The sequence below is a fragment of the Papaver somniferum genome, chromosome 4, assembly GCF_003573695.1.
Source record: "Papaver somniferum cultivar HN1 chromosome 4, ASM357369v1, whole genome shotgun sequence".
Taxonomy (NCBI): domain Eukaryota; kingdom Viridiplantae; phylum Streptophyta; class Magnoliopsida; order Ranunculales; family Papaveraceae; genus Papaver; species Papaver somniferum.
In genome coordinates, this window is record NC_039361.1 from 39,370,792 (window position 1) to 39,398,485 (window position 27,694).

The 27,694-nt window shown below is 36.7% G+C and overlaps 2 protein-coding genes and 1 pseudogene across 3 annotated transcripts; all 3 read left to right on the forward strand.

Moving 5' to 3' along the window:
- The first annotated feature begins 2,502 nt into the window (after positions 1-2,502).
- Positions 2,503-3,699, forward strand: LOC113272381 (F-box protein At3g07870-like). Its single transcript, XM_026522224.1, has 2 exons — positions 2,503-3,169; positions 3,215-3,699. The coding sequence occupies exons 1-2, from the start codon at positions 2,503-2,505 to the stop codon at positions 3,697-3,699; spliced, it is 1,152 nt and encodes a 383-aa protein (XP_026378009.1).
- A 4,396-nt stretch (positions 3,700-8,095) lies between these two features.
- Positions 8,096-12,276, forward strand: LOC113275203 (annotated as a pseudogene).
- A 6,263-nt stretch (positions 12,277-18,539) lies between these two features.
- On the forward strand, positions 18,540-22,402 carry LOC113275204. Of its 2 annotated transcripts, XM_026524649.1 has the most exons (4): positions 18,540-19,127; positions 19,326-19,428; positions 20,301-21,918; positions 22,057-22,402. In XM_026524649.1, the coding sequence occupies exons 3-4, from the start codon at positions 21,406-21,408 to the stop codon at positions 22,315-22,317; spliced, it is 774 nt and encodes a 257-aa protein (XP_026380434.1). In that variant the 5' UTR covers positions 18,540-19,127; positions 19,326-19,428; positions 20,301-21,405; the 3' UTR covers positions 22,318-22,402. The 2 variants fall into 2 exon arrangements, with proteins under 2 accessions (XP_026380434.1, XP_026380433.1); XM_026524648.1 differs by having other exon boundaries at positions 20,301-22,402.
- The last annotated feature ends 5,292 nt before the right edge of the window (positions 22,403-27,694 follow it).

Here is a 27,694-nt window from a genome sequence, read left to right on the forward strand (position 1 = left end):
TGCCTGCTTCAGAAGGATCATAGGTCGACCAAGCGGTGGGAGTGCATTCTCCTCGCCCTCGCCTCTCCCACTCGTTTATGAGACGAAAGGTGTTGCCATTCCATTGAGCTGAAGTACGAGATGGACGAATCATTGAAAGAGCTTCGTGCAGGAAGGGACGACTAGGATCGTACAGTGGAAACCGTAGCCCGATCTCCAACTGACCCTTGGTGATGACGGTCGCCTCGACTGAGTGAGGGAAATTCATGACATCACTTTTCAAAACACCTCTTTGGCCCGATAATAGTCTGATGTCATAACCACGGAGACCAAAATCATCTTTTAACTGCTTGATGAACTGTTATCAGTCAAGTCCTTGGAAACTCTCTTGTCATTCCTACATGAAACCAAAGGAGAACCATCAGAAAGGATAGAGTTAATGGCGCGATGATCATGGTGCGAAGGGCTGTCAACAATAAACAAAGAATCAATGGGAACACCATCATCATCAGAAAAGGTATAACTGACACACCTCCTCTCTATCATGGAGGGAGTCGAATAAGCCAGGGAAGAACTGTTGGGAAGAAACCTCGAACCAAATAAGGTAGCAAGCAGCAAAAATCGCAACAGCAGTAAGAAGAAATCAATGGAAGGATCAAAGGGTGATTGAAGCTTTCATAGGATTAGAAGACAAAGGGATATCAGAGCAGCAGTTGAAAGAAGAAATTAAGGAGAGAGAGTGCAAGTTTTCGGAAAAGGTAAAAGTGAAAACCAAGGGTTTATGGCTTGAATTTATAGTCCCAACAATTGTAACCAGTGAAGAAGGTAAACAAGTCATAAAGACGAGTGTAGTGGGGAACAACATGGCATGAAACACGACATGGCAGTGGACGTGGAAGGCGAAGCGGTTTCTTCCCCTCGTGTCAATCACACGAGTTAAAGAAGGGGCATAAATGTAGGTGTAAATAATCCACAGATCCAGGTGGAGCAATCCTAGGTAGTGGGGCATCGACAACAGATGAAGTGTGAAGTACCAAATCATTCTACCTGGCCTAGGCGCGAGAAAAGAGACACCAAGGGAACCCGTGAAGACAATACGTGTAAAGGTCGGAGGTGACAGAAGAGATAACCATTGAGTACAAGAGCAATAAATGCATTGACGAAGTAGTTGAGAAAATAAGGAGAATATGGTCAAAGTAAGACTCGACTAATAATATCAAGGGCGACATCGTCTATACTCACTAACTGATCGATATCGGATGAATGGATGTCGGGAGAAGATATCACTAGTCCTATCCCTACATCTCAGAAAAGACATCGCCTGCTACCCGAGAAGGACATCAAGGAAGATACGCCGCGACTTACACTGTAACTTGGATGTATCATCACTTGTAGCTATAAATAGAGGGCCATGTATAGAGCTAAAGGACCAAGTAATCAGTGAGGGTGAAGAGAATATCAATAACTTGAGAGAGAGAACAAAGTGCTTGTTAGTGAGATACATAATTTGTAACCTTGAATCTAGTAATAAGATCATCCTTTTACCCCCATGGACGTAGGTAATCATACTGAACCACGTATATCTTGTGTTCTTGTGCATCTCTTGCTGGTTTACTTCATTAGGTGTGTGTATGTGTTTCTTTGGATGTAGTTGTAGGATTTTCGACATCTACAAGTTTGAAGTATAAGGGAACAATGATCCTTCCATTGCTAAGATCACACAGTTGAATTGGATTAAGATATTATTAATAATATTGATCTGCAAAGGCTTCTCGATGATCACATGATTTCTAAATGGGTTGCACTTGTATCTCCTTATTAAAAGATTTATTTTCCAACTCATGCCGCCCCTGTTATTGAGCCAGGACTGACCATAGAAGCCTAGTAACCAGAATCCAGAATCTCATTCCACTTCTCAAGAACGCCACTCCTATTAGGAGAACTAGTCCATATGTCACTCAGAGGCAGCGCTGATTCAGCTGACATTAAGTTAGTAGGATAGTATCTGAAAATCGGCAACTTGGAATACTAGATTGTAGATTATGCTGTTACGAATTTGAGAACTGTTGTTGTAAATCCAGCAGCGATACATTAATTTGTTTTTCCTTAGATATTGACTCATCTTATAGTTCATTTTTCAATGCTTTCGAGATTGGAAGAATTTTTTCTGGACCAAGTCCAGTTGCCCTCTTGCCTTGAATGATTTGAAGCGGCCAGTTTGTGATAATAACTTTGGGAAATTACCACTAATAACCATGTGTCCATGCCTTTGCAAGTCGTAGGGCCTGCACCCTTCTTCTGTTTTCTGTGTGAACAAACACATTCCCTTGTATAGATTTGTCTTTTTACCTAAACCTGAGAGGCAAATGAGTAAGAATAACCAGTTCATTTTTTCAGATTGCTCTATCTCCAAAATCAAACCCTATTTCTCCTTCAAACCCTAGAAAAAGAAATCGTCGATTCAATTTACTTTCCGTGTCTTCTGTGATAACTATTGTTTCTCTTTAGAGAAAGGGTTTCAAGATGAAGGGGCTTAACAGTCTACCGGAAGGGATCATACTAGACATACTGACTAGGGTACCAACTGAGTCTGTTCTAGATTTCAAGCTGGTCTGCAAACCATGGAAAGATCTTATTCGTCATCTATCCTTCTCTCAGTTGCACTTCAATCATCATGATTCCGCTGATGATTCTGGTAAGCCAAGTTTTATTTTCTTAACTGGCGAGAATAGTGATTCTGACGATGAAGGAGTGAAAGAACTTTATTATACTGAATATGATGAAAATTGTCATGAGACACCCTTCAACAGAAAAACAAGGATAAATTTAAACCCTCAAGTTCAAAATTATTATTTTATTGGCTCCTCTAATGGTTTAATTTGCTTCAATTCATATGGTGGTGTTACTTCAGATAATGTTAATGAACATCATTATGGACCTGCTTATATCTGTAATCCAATCACCAGAGAATATATTATCCTTCCAAATTTACAAGGACAGTACATGTGGAATGGATTTGGTTACAGTCGTTCAACCAATGAGTATAAGGTTGTTAGAATCTGTTTTGACTTTGACAAACCAAATTTTGGAATTCCTCAAGTGTACACTCTTGGCAGTGGCAATGTATGGAGGAATTTGGGAGAGTCGGACATGAAGTTGAAAAATATGAAACGCCTTGTATTATGTGTTGGTACGTTTGCAAATTGATCTCTTCATTGGGTTAACCACGACGAAGAAAACATTCTTGCTTTCAATTTGAATGATGAAAAGTTTAGTGAGCTTCCACCTCCACCTTGTGGAGTTCCAGATTTTGCTATTTCACTTGGGGTTTTGGGTGATTTCCTAAGTGCTACTTATTATAGTGATTATCACAATGTCGGTGGTTGTGAAATATGGTTACTGAAGAAGAATGAAGATAATTGTAATGAATTGAGCTGGAGTAAAGAGTTCAGGTTTGATCCTTTTGACAGTTACGTATCGTTGCCATTTGGGTATACAAAGAGCGGTAGGCTTTTGTTCTACGGGCATAGTAAAATTTATATTTACAATCCAGAAGCTTCATCAACCAATATGGATGTGAATTTTGGCAAGGTTACTTCTAAAGTAATCAGTCACAAGAATACCTTGGTTTCATTAAAACCATTAGGAGAAAAAGATACAAAAACAATGGAATCCGATGAAAGAGCAAGTGCAAGTGAGGTGAAAGATGCCAGTGCTTAGTCTTAGAAGCATCAGTTTGGAGTAAGATATCTCTACGTAAGTATAAACTGATACCCTTAGTTCAGATTTTAATCATTCCGAGATAACTCTTGTAGCCTGTTATTATGCTATGAATATCTATGAACTACTCTTGCTTAATTGACATTGTGTAATTATGTTATAATATTTATGAACTACTCTTGTAGCCTGTTATATTCTATGTTGCTATGTTAATTGCACAATTTGTTATTTACTTATAATAAATCTTGATGGAGAATGTGATGCTTATGTTGGTAAACTTGTTTTGTGTTTAAAAATAAAGTTTGAGAAGTATATGCATAAAAAAAAAGGGAAATGGAGAGCTATCCTAATAGTCTAGCTCCCAGACATCTATTTGGTTTTTACTTCTCAGCTTAATCATATAAGGTTGTTAGTTTAAGACATAGCCTGTGATTTAAATTTTAAGTTGCGGAAATTGGTTCAATTGAGGAAATATATTGCTCGAATAGAAAATTTTGTCTTAGTTAGCCAGTAGATTTCATAAGAATAGTGAACACTTTCAGGCAGAATTTTGTCATGGTAACATGATGTTTTTCCAACTCTGGTGTAAATAATTCACTGTTCTGGGTGTTATGAGATATCTCATGACACACTATTCGATTGCTTACGTATGATAGTGTTTAGGCTTATATATGTTGTGCCATTTGATCTTTTGATCTATAATATTCATCACCAGAAATGCCGTGAATGTTAGAGTTATTTAGCAGAAGTAACAGCAGTGTAAAGGAATACGTTGACAGTACACACAGGCATATAGACTGCAATTATTTTGTTTTGCTTGTTTCTCCGTTTTGATGGATTTATTCTTATTTGTTTGTTACTAGAAATAACCCATGCCGTAACGGCACGGCATGAGGCTAACATAAAGCTGTAGTAAATATATAATAAAAACATATAAAAAAATAGTAATTCAACATGTATCTGATCAACGATTATATTTAATTAGGTTTCGAAATCTTGTTAGGCTGAGATCCACATATAAGAACTTATGAACCTGAAAGTTTGATATAAATAATTTTGAAAGTTGGTTTAAAGTGCCGTCGATTTAAGAGTAATTACTGAAATTAAATCTTGCTAGTCAAATTCTTTTATCGTGTTGCATTATTTTATTTTTGATGACCAAAACCAAAACAGCATAAGCTCGACAAACTTGGATTAATATACAATATCTGTAAGATTGTATCATCAATCCATTTAACAACCCTTTGCATTTTAATACCAATTCATCTTACTAATAAAAAAAAAGTAAATAACTGTTATCTAGTTTATTTGATAAAGAGTTCTTATGTGTTGTTAATTTGGCGGACCTAGGAACTTCGTTCAATGGGGTCACACTTACCACTTCCCCGTAACATTTTTAATATTAGGCTACAATTATCAGTTTAAGTGGGGTCAATCATATGATTTATATCTAAAAGTTCTCTTAAAACATGGAGTTGACTTGTCCGCCACTGAATTTTATTTTGAAAAACAACTTTTTGATCCACCTCTGGTTTCTCCCTACAAACATATAAAATGAGGGAGGGCGTAACGTGATCAGTAGAAAAATTTCTACCAATTTTTTATTTTATTTTTCAATTCTACTTTATTTGCAAAGCTTGACCGATTTTTGTAAAAAAATAATAATAAATTGTATTTTGTTTATATCCGTAAAAGATATAAAAAATACTCTTAAAAGAAATTCGTAATGCATTTATTTTATTTAAATGAAGAAATCCAATCAATGTACATTCATAATGTATTTGTGAATTTTATGACCTTAATTATGATAGAACTAATCAATTCAAATTCATTACAAAAGAGATTACAACTTTTATATCCGTTAGATGTCTTTGGCTGGGATGAGATTGGGATGGTCGGATGCAACGTTTGTCTCTCAAAATGTTATCCATCCGTCCAAGCTCAAAAACTCATTCTGTTTTGTATTATAGATTTGCTCGTTGAGAGGGCTAAGGAACCAACTCATGGGGCCAATGTTATTGAGCCAGGCCCATCCATGAAATCTTAGTAACCAGTTGTATTACGAGGTGATGCTCATTGCTCACCATCTGGAGATTGATCTTTCCACTGCTCTAGCATGCTACTCTTGTTAACTACACAGCACCAAAACAGTGATAGGGAAACCAGTCCATATGTTAATCAGACTAGGTAGTGGTTGAGTCAACCAATTGAGTAGGAATTAGTGGGTTGTTCGAAAGGGGCATACATCAATTTTGTCACTTTTTTTTCTTTTTTTTTTATTTTTGCTAGGAAAAAGAGTTATATTGCCTTAAATGGAGTTTACGGCATTTTGCATGAAGTGTGGACAGTTATTCTCATGCCACTCTCCTGAGACATTATCGACTCGACTATGTCTGGTAGCTATGTCTGCAAGGCTATTCAAGTTTTTCTTGACATATTTAAAACAGATAATTTGAGTGTCTTGTGAGGAACAAACAATCATCTAAAACTGAGTAAGAGGACCAACTAATTTTGTCACCTTTCTGAACGTTTCTAGTGCGTTCAGAAATGAACCTCGTCTAAAGGTAAGTGAGTGTTATTAAGAGATCCATTTCAGTTAAGGGATTAGGTTGGTGAAGTGCTTGCACGTTTTCCCATCACCAAGTGGCAAGTGCAAATCAGATTTCTCGCAAAATTTGATTGAACATCCCCCTTTTTAATAGTTAATCTGAGATGGGTCACTCAACACTTTAACCTAGTTTTTGGCTGAGAACTGAGGGACAGGTGATGAGAACTTAGTATCTAATAACCATCCAGCACTAGACACTAGACAATGCGAAGATGCGATTACAATTTCTGAACAATTCATTATCCATCAAAGTATCAGATTCTGATTCAGTTTCAGGAAAATGACTACTAAACTGCATTTGAGCCTACAAATATACAAATTTCAAAGAACATGGAGCTACTATGTACTCTACAAACCCCAAGAGGCAATAAACCATCCTTCAAGCATGCAGATCCGACAGTTTAACGGAGGGGCGTTTACTGTGCTACTTCTACTCTCTTCCTCTGAGAAGAAATGCGACCAGCGGTGACACTCTAGAATCCAATACATGTGCAGTGGGAATGGAGATTTCTTCTCCCGGTAATTAATGTTGTTTTTTTTTGTATTTTTTCAGTTGGTAATATGAATCTCAACCCCAGATGCCATTTGAATCCTTTCTTGTTCTATGTTTTTTTGGAAGGAAATATATAACCAAGTGGTGCCCTAATTTTTCAATTTGATTAATTTTAGTTTGTTAGAAAGTTTCATAGATGTGAAACTTGATGCAAGGGTTGTGAAAACACAGAATGTAGTTGTTTATTTCAAAATGCAATTTTATAACACAAATAACATGTAGACAATGACTCGAAGGTGGCTAGCCGCGGCTAGCTTAACTGCCCTTGCATCCCAATGCTACGGACGTTGATTTCTGATCAAAAAAAAAAAAAACATGTAGACAATGACTGCAGTGAGGGGACCTTTCTAGGAAAAAGTAAGAGTGGAACGAGTCGTTCACCGAACAAGTCAGTCAATGTGTTGCTCATATTTATTCATATATTGTGATGGTTAATTACTGACTATCGAATTTTATTCCACCAGTTGGTAAAGATAAGAACGGTGCACTTAGGTTCTATGTATCAATACATTGATCTAACCCACTCTACCAGAGAGAAATTAGATTAAATGTTTTCGTCTGAGGGCTCATAAAATCGTAGTCGTAGTTGAACTTAACTGACTTTAAGTTGAGCATCCCACCAGATTAGAAATGATTCAACAAAGGGTTTGTGCATCATCAAGTCGGCATCAGCTAGATAATGACTAGAGAAGAATCAGCTAGAAACCTTTATGAGATTTAACTGCGTGCTTAGCTGAATTGAATTTCCTAACTGTTAGAGCTATTCCTGACGAATGTTAGTCAGGTCTATCTCATAGGCATTCAACTGTTGCAAGTTTTTTCTTTTGGGATTCCCTTGTTATGCAGAGTCTTTGTGATATTTTTCTATTCTTGTGTACCAAGTACTTGTAGCCCTTGTTATCCTAGTGCATTGCTTTTTCTATGTGGATCTTATCAATCAAGAAACCACCTCAGTTTAAGTTTAATAATGCTCCTCTTAAAGGTTGAATTTGTCTGATCTGCCAAGTCAAATGAACAAGTTTCACTATAATATTAAGCAAATGGACAAGTTTCATTATTTTGTATTAGCATCGACTTAGACATTTAGTCAAGAAACAACATTCAAGATATGTTGGATTATCATTTTAATCCTGTTGTTCACATCTTCTTTTTTTCTTTTTTCTTTCTGGACTGCTGTTTACATCTCACCAAATGGTCTTAGCCAGGTGAGTAATGACTGAATATATTGGAGTCCACTTCTTGTCAAGGAATTTATGAAGGGCAATAATGGGGCATACAAACTCACTGGAAAATCAGGTATACGAAGTCACTTCTATAGTAGAGTTGTAAATTTGTTGGGTGTTGATAGCTACAAACTGAATTTGTAACTCACTAACATCCTGTTTCCTTATTGATGCCATTTTGAACCTTAAAAAGAATATATATGACCAAGTAGTGCCCTAGTTTTCCCCTTTTACTAATTTTTGTTTATTAGAATCTTTATAGATGTGAAACTCGAAGCTAAGGGTTGTGCAAATACAGAATGCAGTTGTATATTTCAAAATGTAATTTCATATAGAAATAACATGTACATAATGACTGCAGTTCAGTGGACCTTTCTAGGAAAATGTATGAGTGGAACAAGTGGTTGACGGAATAAGTCAGTCGATGCATGTCTTCCTACTTAGTCCTAGCCTCCTAGGTGTCCACACATTGGCTAGAAAACCTTTACCAGAACTATCGTGTGCTGGAAATTATAATAGTGCACAGCTTAAAGGTTGAATTTGTCTGATCTGCCAAGTCAACTGATAGTATCAACCAAATGGACAAGTTTCATTATTTGTATTAAGGTTGATTTAGTCAAGAACCAATATTAGAGACATGTTGGATTATCGTTTAATCCTGATGTTTACATCTCACCAAGTGGTGTTAATCAGTTAATGACTAAATATACTGGTGGAGTCCACGTCTAGTTCTAGCCAATGCATTTTTGAAAGGCAATGGGGTATACAAATTAACTAGAAAAACAGGTGGAAGATGGCTTCTTTAGTAGAGCTGGAATCTTTAGTATTACCTAAATGGTGGCCAAGTGTTCTGATTAAATATATTTGCAACTCTGGTTGTTGAGATCTTATCATGTCATGCATATGCAGCTTCTTAAAATTTAATTTAATACAAACTTGCTTTGCCAGTAGCTGAACTGAGCCATATATATGTGCATCATCTTGCGTTCTTCATTACCATAACACACCGATCACGTTCTACTAAATCACATTTCTACTGAATCCGAGTTTGTTATAGTTGATTTCCAATGGCTGAGTCTTTTTTGCTTCATGTGCGCTGGAGATGGTGAAATACCTGTGTTCCGTGGTTGCTTCAGAAATTGAAGCGGCTTCGAAGGTGAAGGAAGAATTGATGTCGCTTCAAAATACTGTATCCTTAATTCAAGATGTACTAGAGGATGCTGAAAAGCAGCAAAATAAGACGGATGCTGTTAAGCATTGGCTGAAAAGGCTTAAAGATGTAGCTTATGATGCTGATGACATTCTTGATGACTTCTCATATAAAGCTATACATGCTCATGAAATGGCATATCGGAAAAGGGATAGGGTACGTGTAATATTTTCAAGCTCAAACTCAATAGTATTTAATCATAAAATTGCTAAGAAAATAGAAGATATCAATAGACAACTGGCTGATATTATTGGAGATACGGTTTTTCTTGTTTTTCGAAGTGATCTCATGCCTTCGAATCTCTGTCACGAGGAAAGTACTAAGAACCAAGAAACAACACCTTTGCTGGTGGATGATGTAAAAGTTATTGGACGAGAAAAAGATAAAGAAAGGATACTAAATATGTTGTTAGCGACGAGTAACACCTCATCTCACTCTTCAGCATCCTCATCCTCAAGCCATCCTACTCAGGCAGGTAAAGAAGTTTCAGTAATTCCGATTGTAGGGATGGGAGGCTTAGGAAAGACCACCTTGGCTCAACTAATCTACAATGAGGAATTTCTTTCTGATATCTTTGCGCTGAGAATATGGGTCCATGTTTCTGAAGATTTTAGTGTCAAACGGGTTTTAATAAAAGTCATCGAGTCTATAACAAATGCTAAATGTGACGAAGATAATCTGACTCTGATAGTAAACAGGATCAACATGTATTTGAGAGGTAAAAAATACCTGCTCGTACTTGATGATTTGGGGAATGAGAAGCCTGGTGACTGGTCAGATCTTTATAATCACTTAAATATTGGTGCAACTGGAAGCAAAATAATTGTTACCACTCGTAGCAATGAAGTTGCTTTGGTTGTTCGTGGGAAGAGCCCTTCTTACAGTTTACCAGAATTATCAGACGATGATTGCTGGATAATCTTAAGGCAAAGAGCATTCGCTCCTGGTGGAGCAGAAGCGACTCCAAAACTGGAAGCATTTGGCTATATCATTGCGCAGAATTGTGGAGGTGTCCCATTGGCAGCGAAAAGTCTCGGGGGTGTATTATACTTCAAGAAGAAAGATAGCGAGTGGGAATCGGTTAGTAGAGACAGTAAAATTTGGGATCAACACAGAGAAAATCAATTGCTTCCTGCACTAAAGTTAAGTTATATCCATTTATCTTCACAGTTAAAACAATGTTTTGCATATTGCTCGTTGTTTCCCAAAGATACTTTAATTGAGAAGCAGGTGCTGATTCAGTTGTGGATGGAGGAAGGGTTCCTTCATCGATCCGAAAAAAATTCTGACGAACAGATTGAGGATGTAGGAAGTGAATATTTCGATTGTTTGCTTTCGAATTTCTTACTACAAGATGTATCGAGAGATGCCAATGGCGAAACTCATTTCTGCAAGATGCATCACCTTGTGCACGATCTTGCAGAACATGTTGGGATGCCTGAATTCTCCATTTTGAAGGCTAGCAAGATCGGCAATGTTTCAGAAATTCGACGTTTGAGGTTGAGTTTTGATGAAAAAATGCCTACATGTCCAAAATCATTGGAGAATGCATCAAAATTGCGCACTTTCATCAGCGATGTTCAAGGAGAAGATCATAGCATTGATTGTCACAACTTCTTCAAGAATAAAAAAGTTTCGTGTGTTGGATTTGCAATGGAGTAGCATCAAAGAGTTGCCACCATCTATCCAAAATATGAAGCATCTTCGGTATCTTGATCTCTCAAAAACTGAAATTGTAGAATTACCTGAATTTATAACATGTCTCTACAATTTGCAGACCTTGCTTCTCAGGTATTGCCACCATTTAAAAAAGTTTCCGAGAAAAAAATTGGGATCGCTGAAATGTCTAAGGTACCTAGATGTATCTGGTTGTCATTTGGAGGTACTACCGGAGTTCATTACCAAGCTTAGCAATTTGCGGACTTTGAAGCTAGAAGATTGTTCTAATATTAGAGAGCTTCCAGAGGACCTACATAAATTGATCAATTTAAGACATCTTGTACTAAGCGACCACGGAAAGTGGGATGAAACGCCAAGGGGGATTGAACATCTAACACAACTTCAAACATTGGCGGTATTTAAAGTGGCACGGTACAGCGGAAGCACTAGCAGGTCTTCTATTTGGGAGTTGGGGTTTTTAAAACTGCTTGAAGGAAAGCTACAAATCAGTAACCTTCAAAATGTGACGGAAGCAGCAGATGCTCAAAAAGCAAATTTGCAGGGGAAACAAAACATTCGAAGTTTAATGCTAGAGTGGAGTTGCAGAGGGGATCTTAATGAAGGTGCTAACGATAGTACAGTGATGGAGCAGTTGCAGCCTAACCCTAGTCTGGTAATGTTGAAGATCGTTGGCTTCATGGTGTGAAGTTTCCAACATGGATGATTAGTAGTACTATTTCATCAGCTATACCAAATTTGGTGGAGGTTGAGCTAAAAAATTGTTATGGATGTGAACAACTTCCAGCCCTTGGGCAGCTTCCGTGTCTTAAGATACTTTCAATATCTACGATGGATGTTGTGCAGTGTCTTGGTACTGATTTTTACGGCGAAGCACGTCCAACATTCCTGTCATTGGTAAGCTTCAATTTACACGACTTGCCTCTCCTAAGGATGTGGGAACCGCCATCATTTTACACAAGGAGGTTTGCAAGTTCTTTTCCTACTTCTCTGTCTTCTGTTTCCACCTCTTATCCTTGCCTGGAGAAGATGACTGTGGAGAAATGCCCAAAGTTGGAAAGAAGTCATGATCTTACCTTCATAAGAGGTTTCTTTCCTTCGGTTAAAGAATACAAACTGGATGGCGTCATGGAAATACGGTTAGTAGTTTCTATAACAGGGTCACTGGCACTTTATATTCTTTTACAAAGTGTTAGAAATGTATGAACACTGATGAAATGCTCATAACCTTGTCTGCAGGATACCATACAAGAGATATGCTACCTTTGGTTAGGCAATCATCTAGTCGATTTGCTGAAGTGGCTTGGAAGTTTTTCAAACCTATATGGTGGTTCCACCAGATTTCTGCATAATTCCTGCATCACTGGCTGAATTTTATGGCTCCAAAACATGTGAAATGAAGGGGAAAAAACTTTCAATTTGGGGCATTAGTGCCAAAATGTAACATGATAATTCATTTCCATTACCAGAAGACAAATACCTGTAATTACAAAAATAAGTCGCTATAATAATCTCTCTTGACTCTCACATGAGTCAACATCAGTCCGATTTTCTTCCACCAAAAACAAAAGTTTATACTAATTTATAAGAAAAAAGAGTATGTTTTATTTGGAATCTGAAAATGATACAAATTTATCTCTAATCATGGTTTCTGTGATGATGCTGCGGAGGAGGAGCAGGTGGAGGAGGAGATAGAGGAGATGTGAACGCACTTTTAGAATTTGTATTTGCTTCTGGATCAGGATTGTAATCCATGATTTCAATCATCTTTCTCGCCTCCGGCAATACGACAGCTGCAGGAGAGTCTTCATCAATAATCTCCAGTGTCATTAGTTTTCTCCCAGAACCTATTTGAATAAAAAAAATTTAACACACCTTAATTAAGAATTTAAAACATGTATTTATACAAGAGGAAACAAAAAGAAGACATGAAAATGGACATACATACCTTGAGAGGAACAGAGAAGTAAAACAGCTGAAAACATAAGAAACCCAAGAAAGTAAGAACGACCCATCACTTGTTTAGAGTTTCTGAGAAATGGGTTCTTCCCAGATTGTTCTAAAATCACAAACAAAACAACATGGAATTCAGAACAAAATTTGTTTTTTCTCCGACCTGCAAAGAAACAGATCTGTGGAATCTAAGTAAAAGTCGTATTTGCACGAGTACTCGAGTAATGAACTGGAATAGTAGTGGGATGATGAATTTATAGTAGTGGGGGAAGTAGTGGTATTAGGAGCCGGAAGTGGGTACGAAACAGAACAGAACATGACAGGTTACATACTGTAATACGGAAACTGTACTTGTGTACGTATAAATAAAATCACTTTCTTGGATCCAACAAATGCGTTTCTCAATGGGTTGAAATTGAAGCGACTTTATCCCAATTTAGAGACTCATATCTAATGCAAGTGGTGTTAGATATTTAAGAGTGATTAAGAAATCGTTTACAGTGCGAGGCTTTTAAGCTAATTTTTTACTGATATTATTGGTACTGTATCTGTATGGTGCAAGATTGGTCATAAGGGCTTTGCTTTTTGTAAACTTCCGTTAAATGTTGTAAAGTAATTGAGCACTTGAATAAAGTTAACAAGATTGATTTCCGTGATGCGCTAATGGCGGAGAATTATATAACAGGAATTGTATGTCCACCGGGACTGGGTGACCTTTTTTTTATTTTTTTTTATTTTTTTTTATTTTTCCATTTTGATTTATTTACTTTTTTTATTTTTCAATTGAGGGTCCATTGTTTAGGTTGTCACTCGGAAACTAAAATTAGGTTGACATCTCATGTCAGTGGTAGTCGTGAAATACCTCATATTTTCGATGTTTACGGGAACAAAAAGGTTTTGCGGAACTAAGTGGGTTCGCTAATTTCTCATTCACAAATCAATGCTTCTCATGGAGATTGTTTCAATTAATAAGTGATCGTAGGAATAAAATCTAGATAGATTATAAAATATCGTTGGGAAATTTCGGGTGATAATTAAACTTTCACATTTTTAAGATTACTCAAAGAATTCGCAAGTAAAAGTGTTAATGCCAAAACTTACCCATAAAAACTAGACTCACCAATAAAATACTTTCATAAACATGCAAATTTTAGTATTACACGCAGAATTTAAGTTTTTGTCCGCTTTATTCAAGCAGAATTTAGTTTATGAACTATGACATATTCTGTTAGAGCATTGCCCGATTAAACCCATAAGTATGTTAATCAACATAGAAAGTATTTTAGCTTGATAGTAAAGATTTTACAATACTTGCTCTTGTTGAATTCAGATCTTGAAACATAGATCATGCAAGACTTTTCTTGATTGAATTCAGATCCTGAAGGTTTACGTACATACTAGGTTGACCTTGACAATACAATCAGGAATAAGGATCTTATTTATTAAAGATCTTAATATATTGGTCGTACAAGGATTGTCCATACAGGTTTACGAACAAAAACGTTGGTGGTATACTAGGCACACTATCCCTTTCATGTTCCAACATCGTGCTTATTCAAAAAAAATATAAAACAACATTTATATTAAAAATCTAAAAAGAAAAAAACAATTCAAAAACACAATGATAGTATTACAATGGTAATTAGTTTATTGATTCCTTTGTTATTCCTTAGAAATATTTTCTGCTGCAATCCATACAATATTCTTCTTAGTTACTTTTAATATTCCCATCATTTCCTGTTATATCTCAAGAAAAATATTTTAAAGCATAGTTCAATCTCAAAAAAAATATTTTAAAGCATAGTTCAGTTTTGAATACTCTCAGCATTAAGCCGCTGTATAAATTGACTACCACAACTTCGTATCATTGAGACCAAGTAAACACACTTTCATAACTCAGTTCCTTTGGTATCCCTGCACCTACAACCAATACAGTCTATGCACGTGAATCTCAAGACAACATCCACTATCTTGAGTTGCTTCACCGCTATGAAAGCTTTCGCTCTCAATTGGAGCATAACACGAAACATTAAAGGACTAAATATGTTTCAGTAACCAGCTCACTTTTCAATCTCCCAAATCAATCTTTATTAGAGATATAGTAGAGTAAATGATTTTATGTTTGTCCAATATAAATTCCTTTGGTGAAAGATCAAACAAAAATAATGATTATAAAAATAATTAATCTCATAGAACAAGCTATATCCAAGCAACTAGACAATTCGCCCGATCTTTCTGGAAGACTTATGCTTATCAAAATAAACATCTTGTTGATCCCATAGAATCAAGTGTGTAAGAAGTAACAAATATGTTAGAAACCAAAAAGAAAGGTTTTCAAGTATTTAGTCTTCGAACTTCAAAGTAAACTCTTCAGAAAACTTGATTCCACCATTGATCAACATGCATAAAATGAAGTCTATTAGCATTGATCGATCAATAGTTTCATCTTTGAATTTGTAATAGTCAAATAATCAATCGAAAAACTAAAATAACAAATAATTATGTTTCCGAAATTGCTTTCAAACATAACTCCAAGTTTCAAATTCATCCATAAGTTAAACACACTACTATACTTCGTAATTCCATATACTCAAGTTATATAAATAACTAGTATATATACCTTAATGATACTTTGATCACAGTATAATGACCAAGTCACCAATACTAAAGTCATTGTAAACGAACTTAACTTCGTATGTTATATTTTCGATGAATAAAGATTTGATAGAGATAAAAATAAAACAAGTCAAGTCCGTAGTTACTAACCTCGAAGTGAAGGACGATGTCTTCATTGTCTTCGATACTTTTACAGGTATTCTCAAGCAACCAGAGCAAGTATCAACATTTCTATGTTCCTAGACTAACCTAACGAATTTGACTTTAGTAATCAAATCAAGCGTCTATGAATTTTTGAACTAAAATTGAAAACTAAATTGGACATACCGACGGTTGGTGGGTTCAACCGAGCAATGATCTAAGAATAAGATTTTTCTTCCCTTCCTCTCATGAGTCTTGAGAAACTCATGAATTCTCCTTTTTCTCCCATGTATTTAGTCTATTTTGTTTTAGTATATCCATCATCAGTAACCGAGACTAGGACATCTTTCTCCCATGATACCATTTGTGGACGAAAATTTATTCAAGCTCTATGTCATTTATAATCCATTTTAATATTGGTTGTCTTTATTAAATCAAAGTACTCAACCTCAATTGAGAAGATCACTCCATCTGCACCAATTTTTGGTTGAGATCGTACCATTCATTATTCTTCATCATCGCTACTCAATGTTATTCTTACATTCTCCTAAGATACTCCATTATCTTTTTATTCTTCATCTCATTATTACCTCCCACTGTATTGTTCATGTTAAATCCTTTCATGGTATGATCTTTTCTTGTACTAGTTTTTCTAGTAATCCTACTAGAAAACCTCAAAAGTTATACCAATTTGCAGATCTTCCAATCCACTTGTTAATTTGTAATTACTTCAAATTGAGGAATTATCCTCCTTTCACAAGGTCATGTAAGTGATTTGCAACCTAGTAGTTACTCAACCTCGATTTTCACATATAAACTAAAACAAGTTTTTTTTTACTCTATTGCCTTTATTTATAATAATGTGCATCATAATTTTTTGTTTATTTTTGCTATAAATTAAGATAATTAACACTTATCTTGATATAAACAAAAACCCTTATACTTTCCCTTTACTTTTTCCTTTGTTCCATGAGTAACTTTGAATCCATATATCAGTCTTGGAAATGAATGAAGGATAACTTAACAAAAATTATGGTAATTTATGAAAATATGTTGTAATGACCCGATCTTCCATCGATATCGTTCCCTCTAAGTCACTGCAATGTGGTGTTTTAAACGAGCATTGTTGCGGTCATCCACCAGTAGCTTCCAGGGAGGTCACTCATCTTTGGGTTGTTCCCGGCCTGAGCATGTAGCTCCATGTTTCTTTCAACTCTGACGCAAAATTGAAGAGGTCCCATTGTTTGTTTATGGTATATCATTAATTATATTTTACTCGGAGAACCATCAACAAATGTTGGATATTACAATCTCATCCTTTGGATCGGATACGTGCCAGGTTCCAGAGCATACAAGTCCATATATTTGGCGTTCCCTGCCACTCATGATAAAAATAACTGGCCTAAACCATCCAACGTATTCTCTCACCCTCGACAGGTGGCCCATCATCGATTCGGATACCGTTTCAGTATCACATAAGGGTTTTCTTAACCTAAGAGAAAATAATATATGCGCGTATGATCTATATTAGAATAAGGCGAAGACTTTGAGAGCAAAAAGTTCCATCGAAAAAATAACACCACCCATAAGAAAGTTTTGTAGTTACATACAGACTCAGACTTATGAACTGAACCTACAAAGTGGTTAGAATAGTAAATTATGATTTGCTGTAGTCGAGGTGCCATATAGAAAAGTACCAAAAACATAGAGGCATAGCAAATAATTAAAAATCCAAGCCTAGATGCCAGCATCGACTCATGTGATTTTGATCTAATTTTCAAGGTGATGGCACCGCTATTTTCCAAACACAAGATGAATTATTAGGCTATTTAATGGACGGTTCAGGCAAATGACCGACATCTAAGTTTAGTTTCCAACATTTCAAATATTAATGGATGGTATCTGCACTAACGTGTTGATTGTTTAGATCTTCGTTTGACCTATATATTTTTTTCATTTTTTATTTTTTAAATTTTCAATTAATAAAATTAGTTGAATTTTTAATTTATCCCTAACAAAGATCTTTATTTTTTTCCTTCCATACTTCTACCCCTTTATAAAAACCACTTTATAAAAAAAATGAAGTCATTCTTCTTGGGAAAATGACTTCACATAGAGTAGAGAGATAACCACATTTTGATAAAGTCCGATATAAAGAGCATTACTGGATATCTAGTCATTCATCTCCCACCATTGCTTGGAAAAATGAAATCATTCTGCTTGATTCTTTGAAATCAAATGCACTTATATTCCTAAATTATGCAAGTACGCACCAATGTGGCTGATGAGCTTGCTGATTTCAGTAGGAAGTTTAGAATTAATAGTCTCGTTAATGAGACTCGAACTGTTATTTCGAATCAGTTATTGTGAGACAGATATCGACAATTTAAGTTAATAAACTGTCCTTGTTTTTGTATTAGAAAAAAAAACTTCAACAGGGAGCATATAACCATATATAGCGAGGACTAATCTCCCATCCTTTAAGACACTAAGTTATATGAGCTCCCACGTCGCACGATGAGTGTAACACCCTCATCAAATTAAATTAGATAAAAACTTTGAACTAGAGCAGTTCTGGAGAGGACAAATTGCGGAACTCTATTGGTCGGAGCATTTAAACATGAATAACACTCAGTTTACACCCTGTATTTAACCACCCGTTAGTAACACCGTTAGCAAAAACGTGGGTATACAACACTTATGTGTGGATTTACACCTAAATAATAACTTACACTTGGTTTACACCAAATACTTAACTGGACGTTAAGTAGGTAGACAAAACTTACGAAAAAACTAACACTGTCATCTCTGTTTTCTTGGGATGATTTCGTTATTTTCTTTTACAACCCTAATCGTTTGTCGAACCTCTTCCTTTCTCTTTCTCTTGAGTTTTTCTTCTGCAACAGAAATCATCGAGCCATAACTTTGATCTGCTATTCAATCCCGCTACCAAAAATATGGTTCTTCTCTCAATCAATTGAGCCATATTCCGGTTTTCCATTCGATCAATTTTGAGTATAATGGCTCGAATTGATTTGGTGTTAGGTTTGATTTGGGGGTTTCTGAATTGAAGTATGAACTGAAAAGGATTTAGGGTTTATTCGACTGAGAATACAAAAAGGAAAGAAGACTGTTGATGGTGTTGTGGGTCTGTAATTTAGGTTCAATTTGAAGTTATGTCTAAGAGGGATTGAAACTGAGATGCTGAAAACCTAAAACCACTTCCGCCGTCTCTTTTCTCCATACCCTAATTCCATTATCTTCTTATCTCTATTCTACATATGCATTAGTAATACTTGCTTTGATTTTGACTTTCAGAATTTGCTCATTGGTATTTTTTCCTTAGGTGTACCACTAATTTTACACAGGTACTTGCACTGGAACATAAATAATGGAGTAAAATTTCTTAGTATTAACTTTGAAGGAAGGCTCTTCACTTCTCCAGATGTAAGTCTTCAAACATATTAGTCCATGGTGATCCAATGAAATTGAAAAATAGATCCGCTATCTTTTATATGTATGTAGCCATGCTTATAGTGATAAAAGAATGCTTTGTTTGGTCAGTTGTATATATCTATAAATCCAAGAAATTATACACTCTTATTATGGAATATACATTTATGTTATTTCTTTCAACATGTTCAGGTGGAGAAATTGCACAAGATTTTCTAGCTCTATGCATAGTCAAGACTTTAGAAACTTGCTCGCCGGCATCGTTGCAATTGATGGAAACACTTCTTATCATTAGGTATGTTTTTTGAAAAGGAAAAAGAATTGCACAAGTAAGTTGGCAGCGCACTTTGATTTTGGTGGTCCATTAGTTTTTGGTCCATATGAAACAATGGGTGGTGGCTGATGAGAAATTGGCTTTTATGTGAAAGATTAAGAACTTTGTTTTGGTTGTACGCGACTTTTTCTAGGTACGAGCTACATGTGCTTATAATGTTTGTAAATATAACTTCTCGGTTTTGTGCTTCATTGCTTCAAGGGTACTTCAAAGCTTTATCTTCATAACTGTGCAAGATCTATATACTTGCACTTGGAGTTACCAGGGATAGATATTTTGTGGTCAAAATTCGCATCACACGTCACACTTTCCTTTTTTTTTTTTTTTTTTGAGAAGCTTCAGAAAATGTTAAATTTACTGAAAGAATTTAACATTCTGTGGAGATTTCCATTTTAGAAATCATTTATGGTTATGTAGTTTTATAATGTTCGTTGATCGGTTTTCGTTACTGAAAGTTGAACGTGTATTCTTAAACTTTAATTTGATTCCATTGGCTGCAATTCCATCATTGTCACTTACTGCGCTACACTAAAACACTTAAGAATAGGGTTCAACTGTCTTTCTGTCAATCTTCTTCTTCTTCTAGGCCTCAACTCCCAAACAAGTTGAGACTTTCTATCACTAACTCTATTTAAAAATGCAAAAATTCTAAGCGAAGCTCCTGCTGTATAACTATAGGGAAAATGGTATCATCATGTTTGTTTAATATTTTTAGCTCCAGTGTTGTGTTGTTGATGTCTGTCCTAAACTGAAACTGGGTTTGTTGTTGCAGAGGCAATCGTTGTGTTGTTCCAAGTCTTCTCATGTTTGTTTTTGTTTCCTTTCTTAATCAGTTTACTGCATGCTGGAACGGGTGAAGGGGCATTGGTGGGGCTCCGCTAATTGCTAGCATTTTGAAGTCCTTGGATGTACTTCCTTATGGCGGGCGAGCGACTTGATTGACCGTTCTGCCGATGCGTTAATTGTGAAATGTAGTTTTTCTAGCCTCTCAATGGATTCATGTGAGAAGTACCTCTGAATGGTGTTGAGACGCAGAGGGAATAAGGGCATTTGGTGTTGTTGGTTTGGTGATTGAAGTAGTAAGAAAAAGCTGGAATTTTGTGAACTGCTACTGAGTTTATGATGAGTTGGTGGTGCTGAGTTGAATTGCAGCAAGGAGGTGATGGTTGTTTACAGTGAAGGTTGAAATGATTGCAGGTGGTTTGCGATTACAACAATGATTGCATGTGGTTTTTCATTGAAATGATTGCAGGTGGTTTGTGATGTAAAAGCTGGCTGCAGATAGTTGAGTTGCAGTTGATAGTGGTATTGTGCTTAGAGCTGAAATGCAGAGAAGGTTGGATGTGTGTTGGCCTGTGTTTGAATGGAGTTACAAGTAAATGAGCACGGCGGGTGATTGAAGCTGCAGTTTGTTGTAGTGGGTATGTGGTGTTTGAGTCTGCAATGGAAAGAAGAGAATGAATATGTGCTTGAAATGTGTTATTGCGGAAGATATAACTGATGTATAAAGGAAAGAAGAGAATGGATGGAATGGTGGAGCTATTGTGTGCAGTTACCATGGAACGGGGCGAGGCGAAGCCGAGCTACACCAAATCAAGAATCCTAAGCATGCATCAGGACAGAGCAAGGCAAAGCGGTTTGGGGGTCCGCCCGGTGCGTAGCACGGGCACAAAATCTAGTATGATTGAAAAATGGGAAGGTCCTTTAGCTATCGCTTAACAATTTTTTCTCTTTTTCTTGGAAAGATGGAGGTTTTGGTCCCATACTTTATTTTTATTAAATTTTCTTTTCTCTGAGCAGTCTATAAAAGGTGGCTTTTATATCTTGCATAGTTTGAAGCCTATCTTATTGGGTCTTATTTATCTGGGCCGATTATATATTGTTTGCATCCTAAAACTTGGATATGGCCGATTATATATTGTTATCTCTCTTGCAGCCATGCGCCGTGATCTGAAGCCGAGGGTTTTCTGCATTCCTCACTTTCTATTGATTATGGATCCTGGTAACAGTTCTAGTGCGGGTCCTTCTTCAGATTCTCCTCCTAGTTATCACGAGGAGAAAGAAATTGTGTGGGAAACAAAGCATGATCTTTTTGGGAAGGAAGATGATTCTGAAGATGATAAGAAGAAAAGCACTAAAGATGGTAAGAAGAAGAAGGCTGGTGACAGGGGTGTTCCTGAGGGTATGGTTATTTTCAATGCTCATAGGGTTCGCAAAAATTTCCCTACTGACGCTATGGGGATCCCAGTGATCAACCCAAATATTGTTTACTATGTAATGATAGACGGCTATTACAGAAAGGGCAGAGGAGGAGGTTTTGGGGCAGTTTTGCGGTGTGAATCTGGTCTGCCCATTGCTGCTCTAGCTGGGGTTTCTGAAACACCGGTTTCAGGACTCTATCACGTCTTCCAGGGGATGCTAGCTGGTTTTAAACTCGCCCACAAGAAAAAGGTTAGATATGTCATCATGTCTTGCAATTTAGATTGGGCTCATTGGATGATGGAAAATTGTTACAACTTTTACGGTCAAGAAAAATATCCTAGTCATCCTGGAGGTGAATTTGACACATTTTGCATTCCTTATTTGAAGGACACTATGGGGGTGCATGGTGATGAATTTACTCTGAACCACAACATCATCAAAGAAATTGTACTTTACAGACGCCGTAATTTAAAAGGCTCTATTGTAGTATCTGGGAAAAGGTATTTTAACCAAGGGGCAGATTTCCTGGTAAAATTTCTGAAGGGACCGGGGCGCAAGGCAAAAACATTTGAACCCAATGAATTCCCGTCGGGAAAATTAGGGGAAGACCAAAAAAAAAAATATTCTCATTGTCAGGCCCACAATTAATTTTGGATACCGAGACACCCATAAATATTTCTGTGACACTCATAATTATCCGAAATTATTAAAACCTGTCTGCATGACGATTTATGCATCCGCATTACGTGTTATGCATACTGTTTTTCAGGGATAACTCGTTATGCATCCTAATTTTTCAGGGGTATAATTGGCAATACAACTTGGATATAATATATCTAAAAATTCGCGCCTTGGAATTTTACAAATCTTATATTGTTGGAAATATTTTAAAGAGAGCTACGCAACGAGTACAAACAAGAATATCAATTTTTTGTTTTTTACGAAAAAATCGGAGGTGATCATCGTTTTAGGGAAATTTTTCGAAAACTGACTGCATATTCATTATGCAGCCTCCAAAAAAGATGCATAACACGTTATGCAGATGCATAACGAATTATGCAACCATTTTTTCGACTGCATAACAAGTTATGTATCTGCATAACAAAGTTATGTAGCCATTGTTTTGGTTGATTTTAGTTTGTACATAAAAATTGATGCATAATAAGTTATGCAACCATATTTAAATGATGCATATCAGGTTATGCATCCATTTTCTCGATGCATAAAAGATTATGCAACAATTTTCTCGATGCATAATGCATTATGCAGTCATATTTTCGGATGCATAACAGGTTATGCATCCACTTTCATGACTGCATACCATGCTATGTAGATATTATTGTAGGTGCATAACAAGTTATGCAACCTTGTTTTTTGTTCTAAGGCTCGGGTAGAATGAAAAAGAAATTAAGATTGATTGAGCTTGGTGAGAGGATGCAAAAGACGGTAGTTGGGCAAGATCAAGCAGTATCCGCAGTGGCGGAGGCTATTTTAAGGTCTAGGGCTGGGCTAGGTCGATCACAACAACCGACAAGATCATTCCTCTTCCTGGAACCAAGTGTTGCTAAGACTCAGCTAGCGAAATCCCTTGCTGAACAGATCTTTGTCTCTTTGATGATGAGTCATTCTTGTTTGTTATATTTCAGATATGTGGTCCATGAATAAGGTGGACAGATTACAGAAGCTGTACGAAGGAGACCTTACAATGTTATATTGTTGGACAGAGTTGATTGATAACAACAGTAGCAGCTTCTCAGATCCCCTTTCTCTTGTTCATCAAATCGCCTCAACCCATTATTCACAACAACTCTCAGTTTCGGTTATTTCCAGTGAACCCATATTAATCTTCAACCTGATTTAATCATTCGATTCTTTGTTCTTTGATTCACACCATCTCTTTCTCGATCTTTCCTTCTCAGTCTTAACAATCCTTGTTCATCATAATCTTCAATGTCAGCGACCACTTCCCATGAATATCTCTTCTTCGTCTCATTAATTTCATCTGAAACCCATACAAACATTAGCCGCAGATCCTCTTTTCTCATCTCTAAGTTTTGTAAACTCTTTCCAAATTATTGTTTAAAAATAACCAGATCTAAAAATTGTATAAGTAGAATGAAGAAACAAGAGGAGGATTTATCTTTTAGGATCGATTGTTGATGTGGCTCTATTTTGATTTCTTCTTCTAAACAGTTTCTTCATCTCCAAATCAATTTAGGAAAAGAAGAATAAAAGAAAAACGAGGAAGAATAAGCGAAGAAATAATTTTAAAAATTCTGGGCGTGGGAGAAATTTTACCCCAGAAAATGGGTGCGCGCCTGAACTTTTCTGAGAGTGGATTTCACAGTGGGAAAGATTCGAAGAATGGGTCTCCCTGTAGTTTTCACATTCCCGAAGGAGTTGCAGGAGATTCTCGAAGATGCTGGTTTTCCATGTGCATCTTTCTAAAGGATTATAATGTGAACTCCTAGGTGTTATTTTTTCTTTTTTAAGCGTGGACTCATAGTTATTAATGCATCTTTGAGTATCTAAATTATATTAATATATGGGAACTCCTAATTAATTATCAATATATGTTTTATTTTCCTGTTCTATTAAAAAAAAAGGGTGCTCCTTTATATACCCCTACAAATACTAACAATACCCCTTTATATTATATTGGTACCCCTAAAACTTATCTACCTACCCATCAAACCCATTAAATTTGTATACCCCCGATTCACGAACATGGAAACATAAACCCAATGAAAAAAATGCAGAAGTTTTTCTTATGATTAAATCCTACGCGGCCTCCACCCTTTCTTCATCCTGATAACAATTAATTATTCGTATGAACAAACACAGCTTGATGTTCATCATTACCATCACCCGTCACCACCCCCATCATCGCATCAACAGCAACAGGATGAAAAATCAAATCCAGAAGGCAGAAATCGTCCTCATCCCTCATAAAAGACACATAATGAATAACCACCATCAACAATGTTCTGTTACTCATTGGCACTTGCATACTTTTATCTTCTCTCTAAATAATCAACTTTTTTCTTAATACCCAACAAAATCACTTTCTTGTCCATCTCCATTAATAATCTCACCGAAATCCATTTTGGCCAATCAGGTCTAAACCTAAGTTGAAAAAAAAACAAAAAATGATGTGAACTCTGGATTGGGGTTCAAGTTTATAATAATAGTGATGTATATGAAGGTGTATACAGTATATGTATTACTTTACTATCGTATGAGTACATAGGAGACACGAAGGTGATTATTGATGAGAAATATGATTGGTATAATGGAGAGAGTTGATATCATGGGAAGTATAGGCAAGGGGATCATGGATTTAGGGTTTTTAACTTCCGAATCAAGGTACAGGGAAGGGGGTAGATTTATCAAAAAATATGGAATTTTTATAAAATTTTCCGCTAACTAATTTTAACGACTTTTCAACTGCCAAAGGGGTACCACTAGCGTTTTTAGGGGGTATATAAAGGAACACCCAAAAAAAATTGAACAAAAATACCAAATTATATCCTCTACTTTAACCTTAACTCTAATTACATATCTTTAACCCTAGCTCTAACTACATATAAATAGAAATTTTTTTCTATTTCTATCGCTTTCTCTTAATACAAAAAATCCTAAAAAACTTTTGTATCCATTAAAACTTTCCAAATCCTAAAACCATATGTCATCTTTTTTTTTTTTTGAAGATGCTCGACTACCGATTCGATTTTAGGTAATTCGTTATAAACCCGTATTATTATTGTGTTATACATTTGTTGATGATGGTTTTTAGTTTAGGATTAAGATTGTAAAACCTCGCATTTAATGTGTCGTCACTCTTCAAGAAAACAGAGCCATGTAAAACTGATGAGTGTTCAATCTCTTTACTGGCGCATTTATTGAGCAACTCAGTATTTTCTCATGAAATTTGTCCAGAATGGTGCATGTAGCAACAATCCCAGATATTCTGTAAGTTTGGCACCTTGCCTATATTATTCAATTAGCATAAGTTTTTTTGAATGCTTTCTTTGCTATGTTCCCCGGCTGAACCCTTAATATTGATATGGCATGACAATTTGTGTTCACTCGCAGCAGAGTAGCACGAATTTCCAAGTATCAAAGCTAAGGTCCTTGCATAAAGTATTCAGTCAGAAAAGCATACTGCTCTCTGGCAATGAACTTAAAGAACTCTGTGTCAACACACATAACTCAATCAATTTTGTGATAATTCACAAAATTCAGATATTACCCTGATTGATTTGCAAAAATTAGGGTTTTGTGTCCTGCGCAGTATATTAGACATTGCTTGTCGAAATTAAGCCTGGACGAACTAGGTAATTAATCCTCCATGGATTAGTAGGTACAAAATCCTACCCAGAAACAGAAAACAAAAAGTAGAAGAGCCGCAGAATAGGAACATCAGCAAAGGGAGGCGTGGCCATGCCTTAGGCCAGCCGGCACCACTTGCCATTGGCCACGCCCCATGCTACCTAACCGACCCTATTTCCCTCGACCAATCAGGTCGCCTTAAATCCGCCACACAAACACATAAGTTGTGGCTTGGCCCATACTTGCCGGACCTATTTCCCATCGACCAATCAGGTCGCTTTAAACTTGTCACACCTACACCAGAAATGTGGCCACGCCCGTGTTTGGCCGGCCCTCTCTTTCGACTAATCAGGTTGCTCAAAACCTGCCACAGTATTAAAAAAGAGATGTAAAAAATTGGCTTCCCAAAAGTTGCGCCAATGCGTTAACTAACATGCCAAACGTGCATGCTCAACATGCCGGACGTGCCACTTTGCCACAAAAGCGTGTCGAACGTGGCAACATACTATAGGTAGTGCACTTACGTGCCAACCCATCTTCTGTCTGTGGCCAACGCCATAACAAACTTCAATGTGGTTATCCTAACCAGAAACACGACCTTGTATGGTCGAAACCCTAATTTCCAGTCGTGGTACAAATTATGCCACTTCGGGCTCCACAACATGCCACGAGTTGTGCGGGACTCAGGAAACCCTAAAAAAGACGCCATATCATAGTCACATGTGGCAATCCTCACTCTTGTGGCCGTTTCCACATGATGGCCTGGCTATGTTCCTTTGGCGTGGCTATGGCACCACTTGCACAAAACTGATAAGCGCATATTTCACATATATTTGGTGTCAATTCCATGCTAGTATTTGTTGGTTTTCTTGCAAATTACTATATATTACGCTTGTTTTCTCTTATTTGTGTTTTATTAGGTGAATCATCCAAAAGAAGTGAATTGACACTTAATTGTGCAATAAAAGAAGCTAGCTACAAGTGGAGAAGGGCTAAATACCAAATGAAACTCACTCAAGTACAAGATTTTTACTTTTCATCTTGAAGAGAACGAAAAGACGAAGTCAATGGCGAAAGAACGGAGTCATTCTGGGCTCGTACGAAGAAGTTATGAGCAAAATAAGAATCAGGAAGAAAAGGGCAAGATAGTCATTTTGGTAGCAAATGCAATTGCCACCTCATCGTTCGTTAAGGGGCATCCACTCTGTTAAGGGGCAACCATGTTACAAAGGAACTGCTAAATACAGTCAGGTAGTTTACAAAGGGGGAGGCTGAAATTCAAAATGGTAAAAAGCCCGCGTGCTGTTCTTCTGCATGGATAACAGGTACTCGATGCTACCTGCGGAAGTGATGAAGATGAGATGGAAGAGGAGGAGTCTGTAATGGAGATTACTCGAGTCTATGATTGTTGCTCGATGGAAATATGAAGTTTGAAGCTGTGGGAAGAGATAGAAGTGGATAATGGCGTTGGCTGCCATTGATTGATCACATGATGATCACTACAACAACGATTACGAAGTATGCTGTTGGCAGTGATGGTGATGGCATGCTGTTACCATGAAATAAGATACTGCAGGTTGCGATAATAACATCAAGGGAGATTGGAAAGGAAACATCGCATGCTTCTGGTAGCCGATGGAGCTTAACCGTAACGACACAGTAGAGAGAAAAAGAAGGAGCTATGGTTGATGGC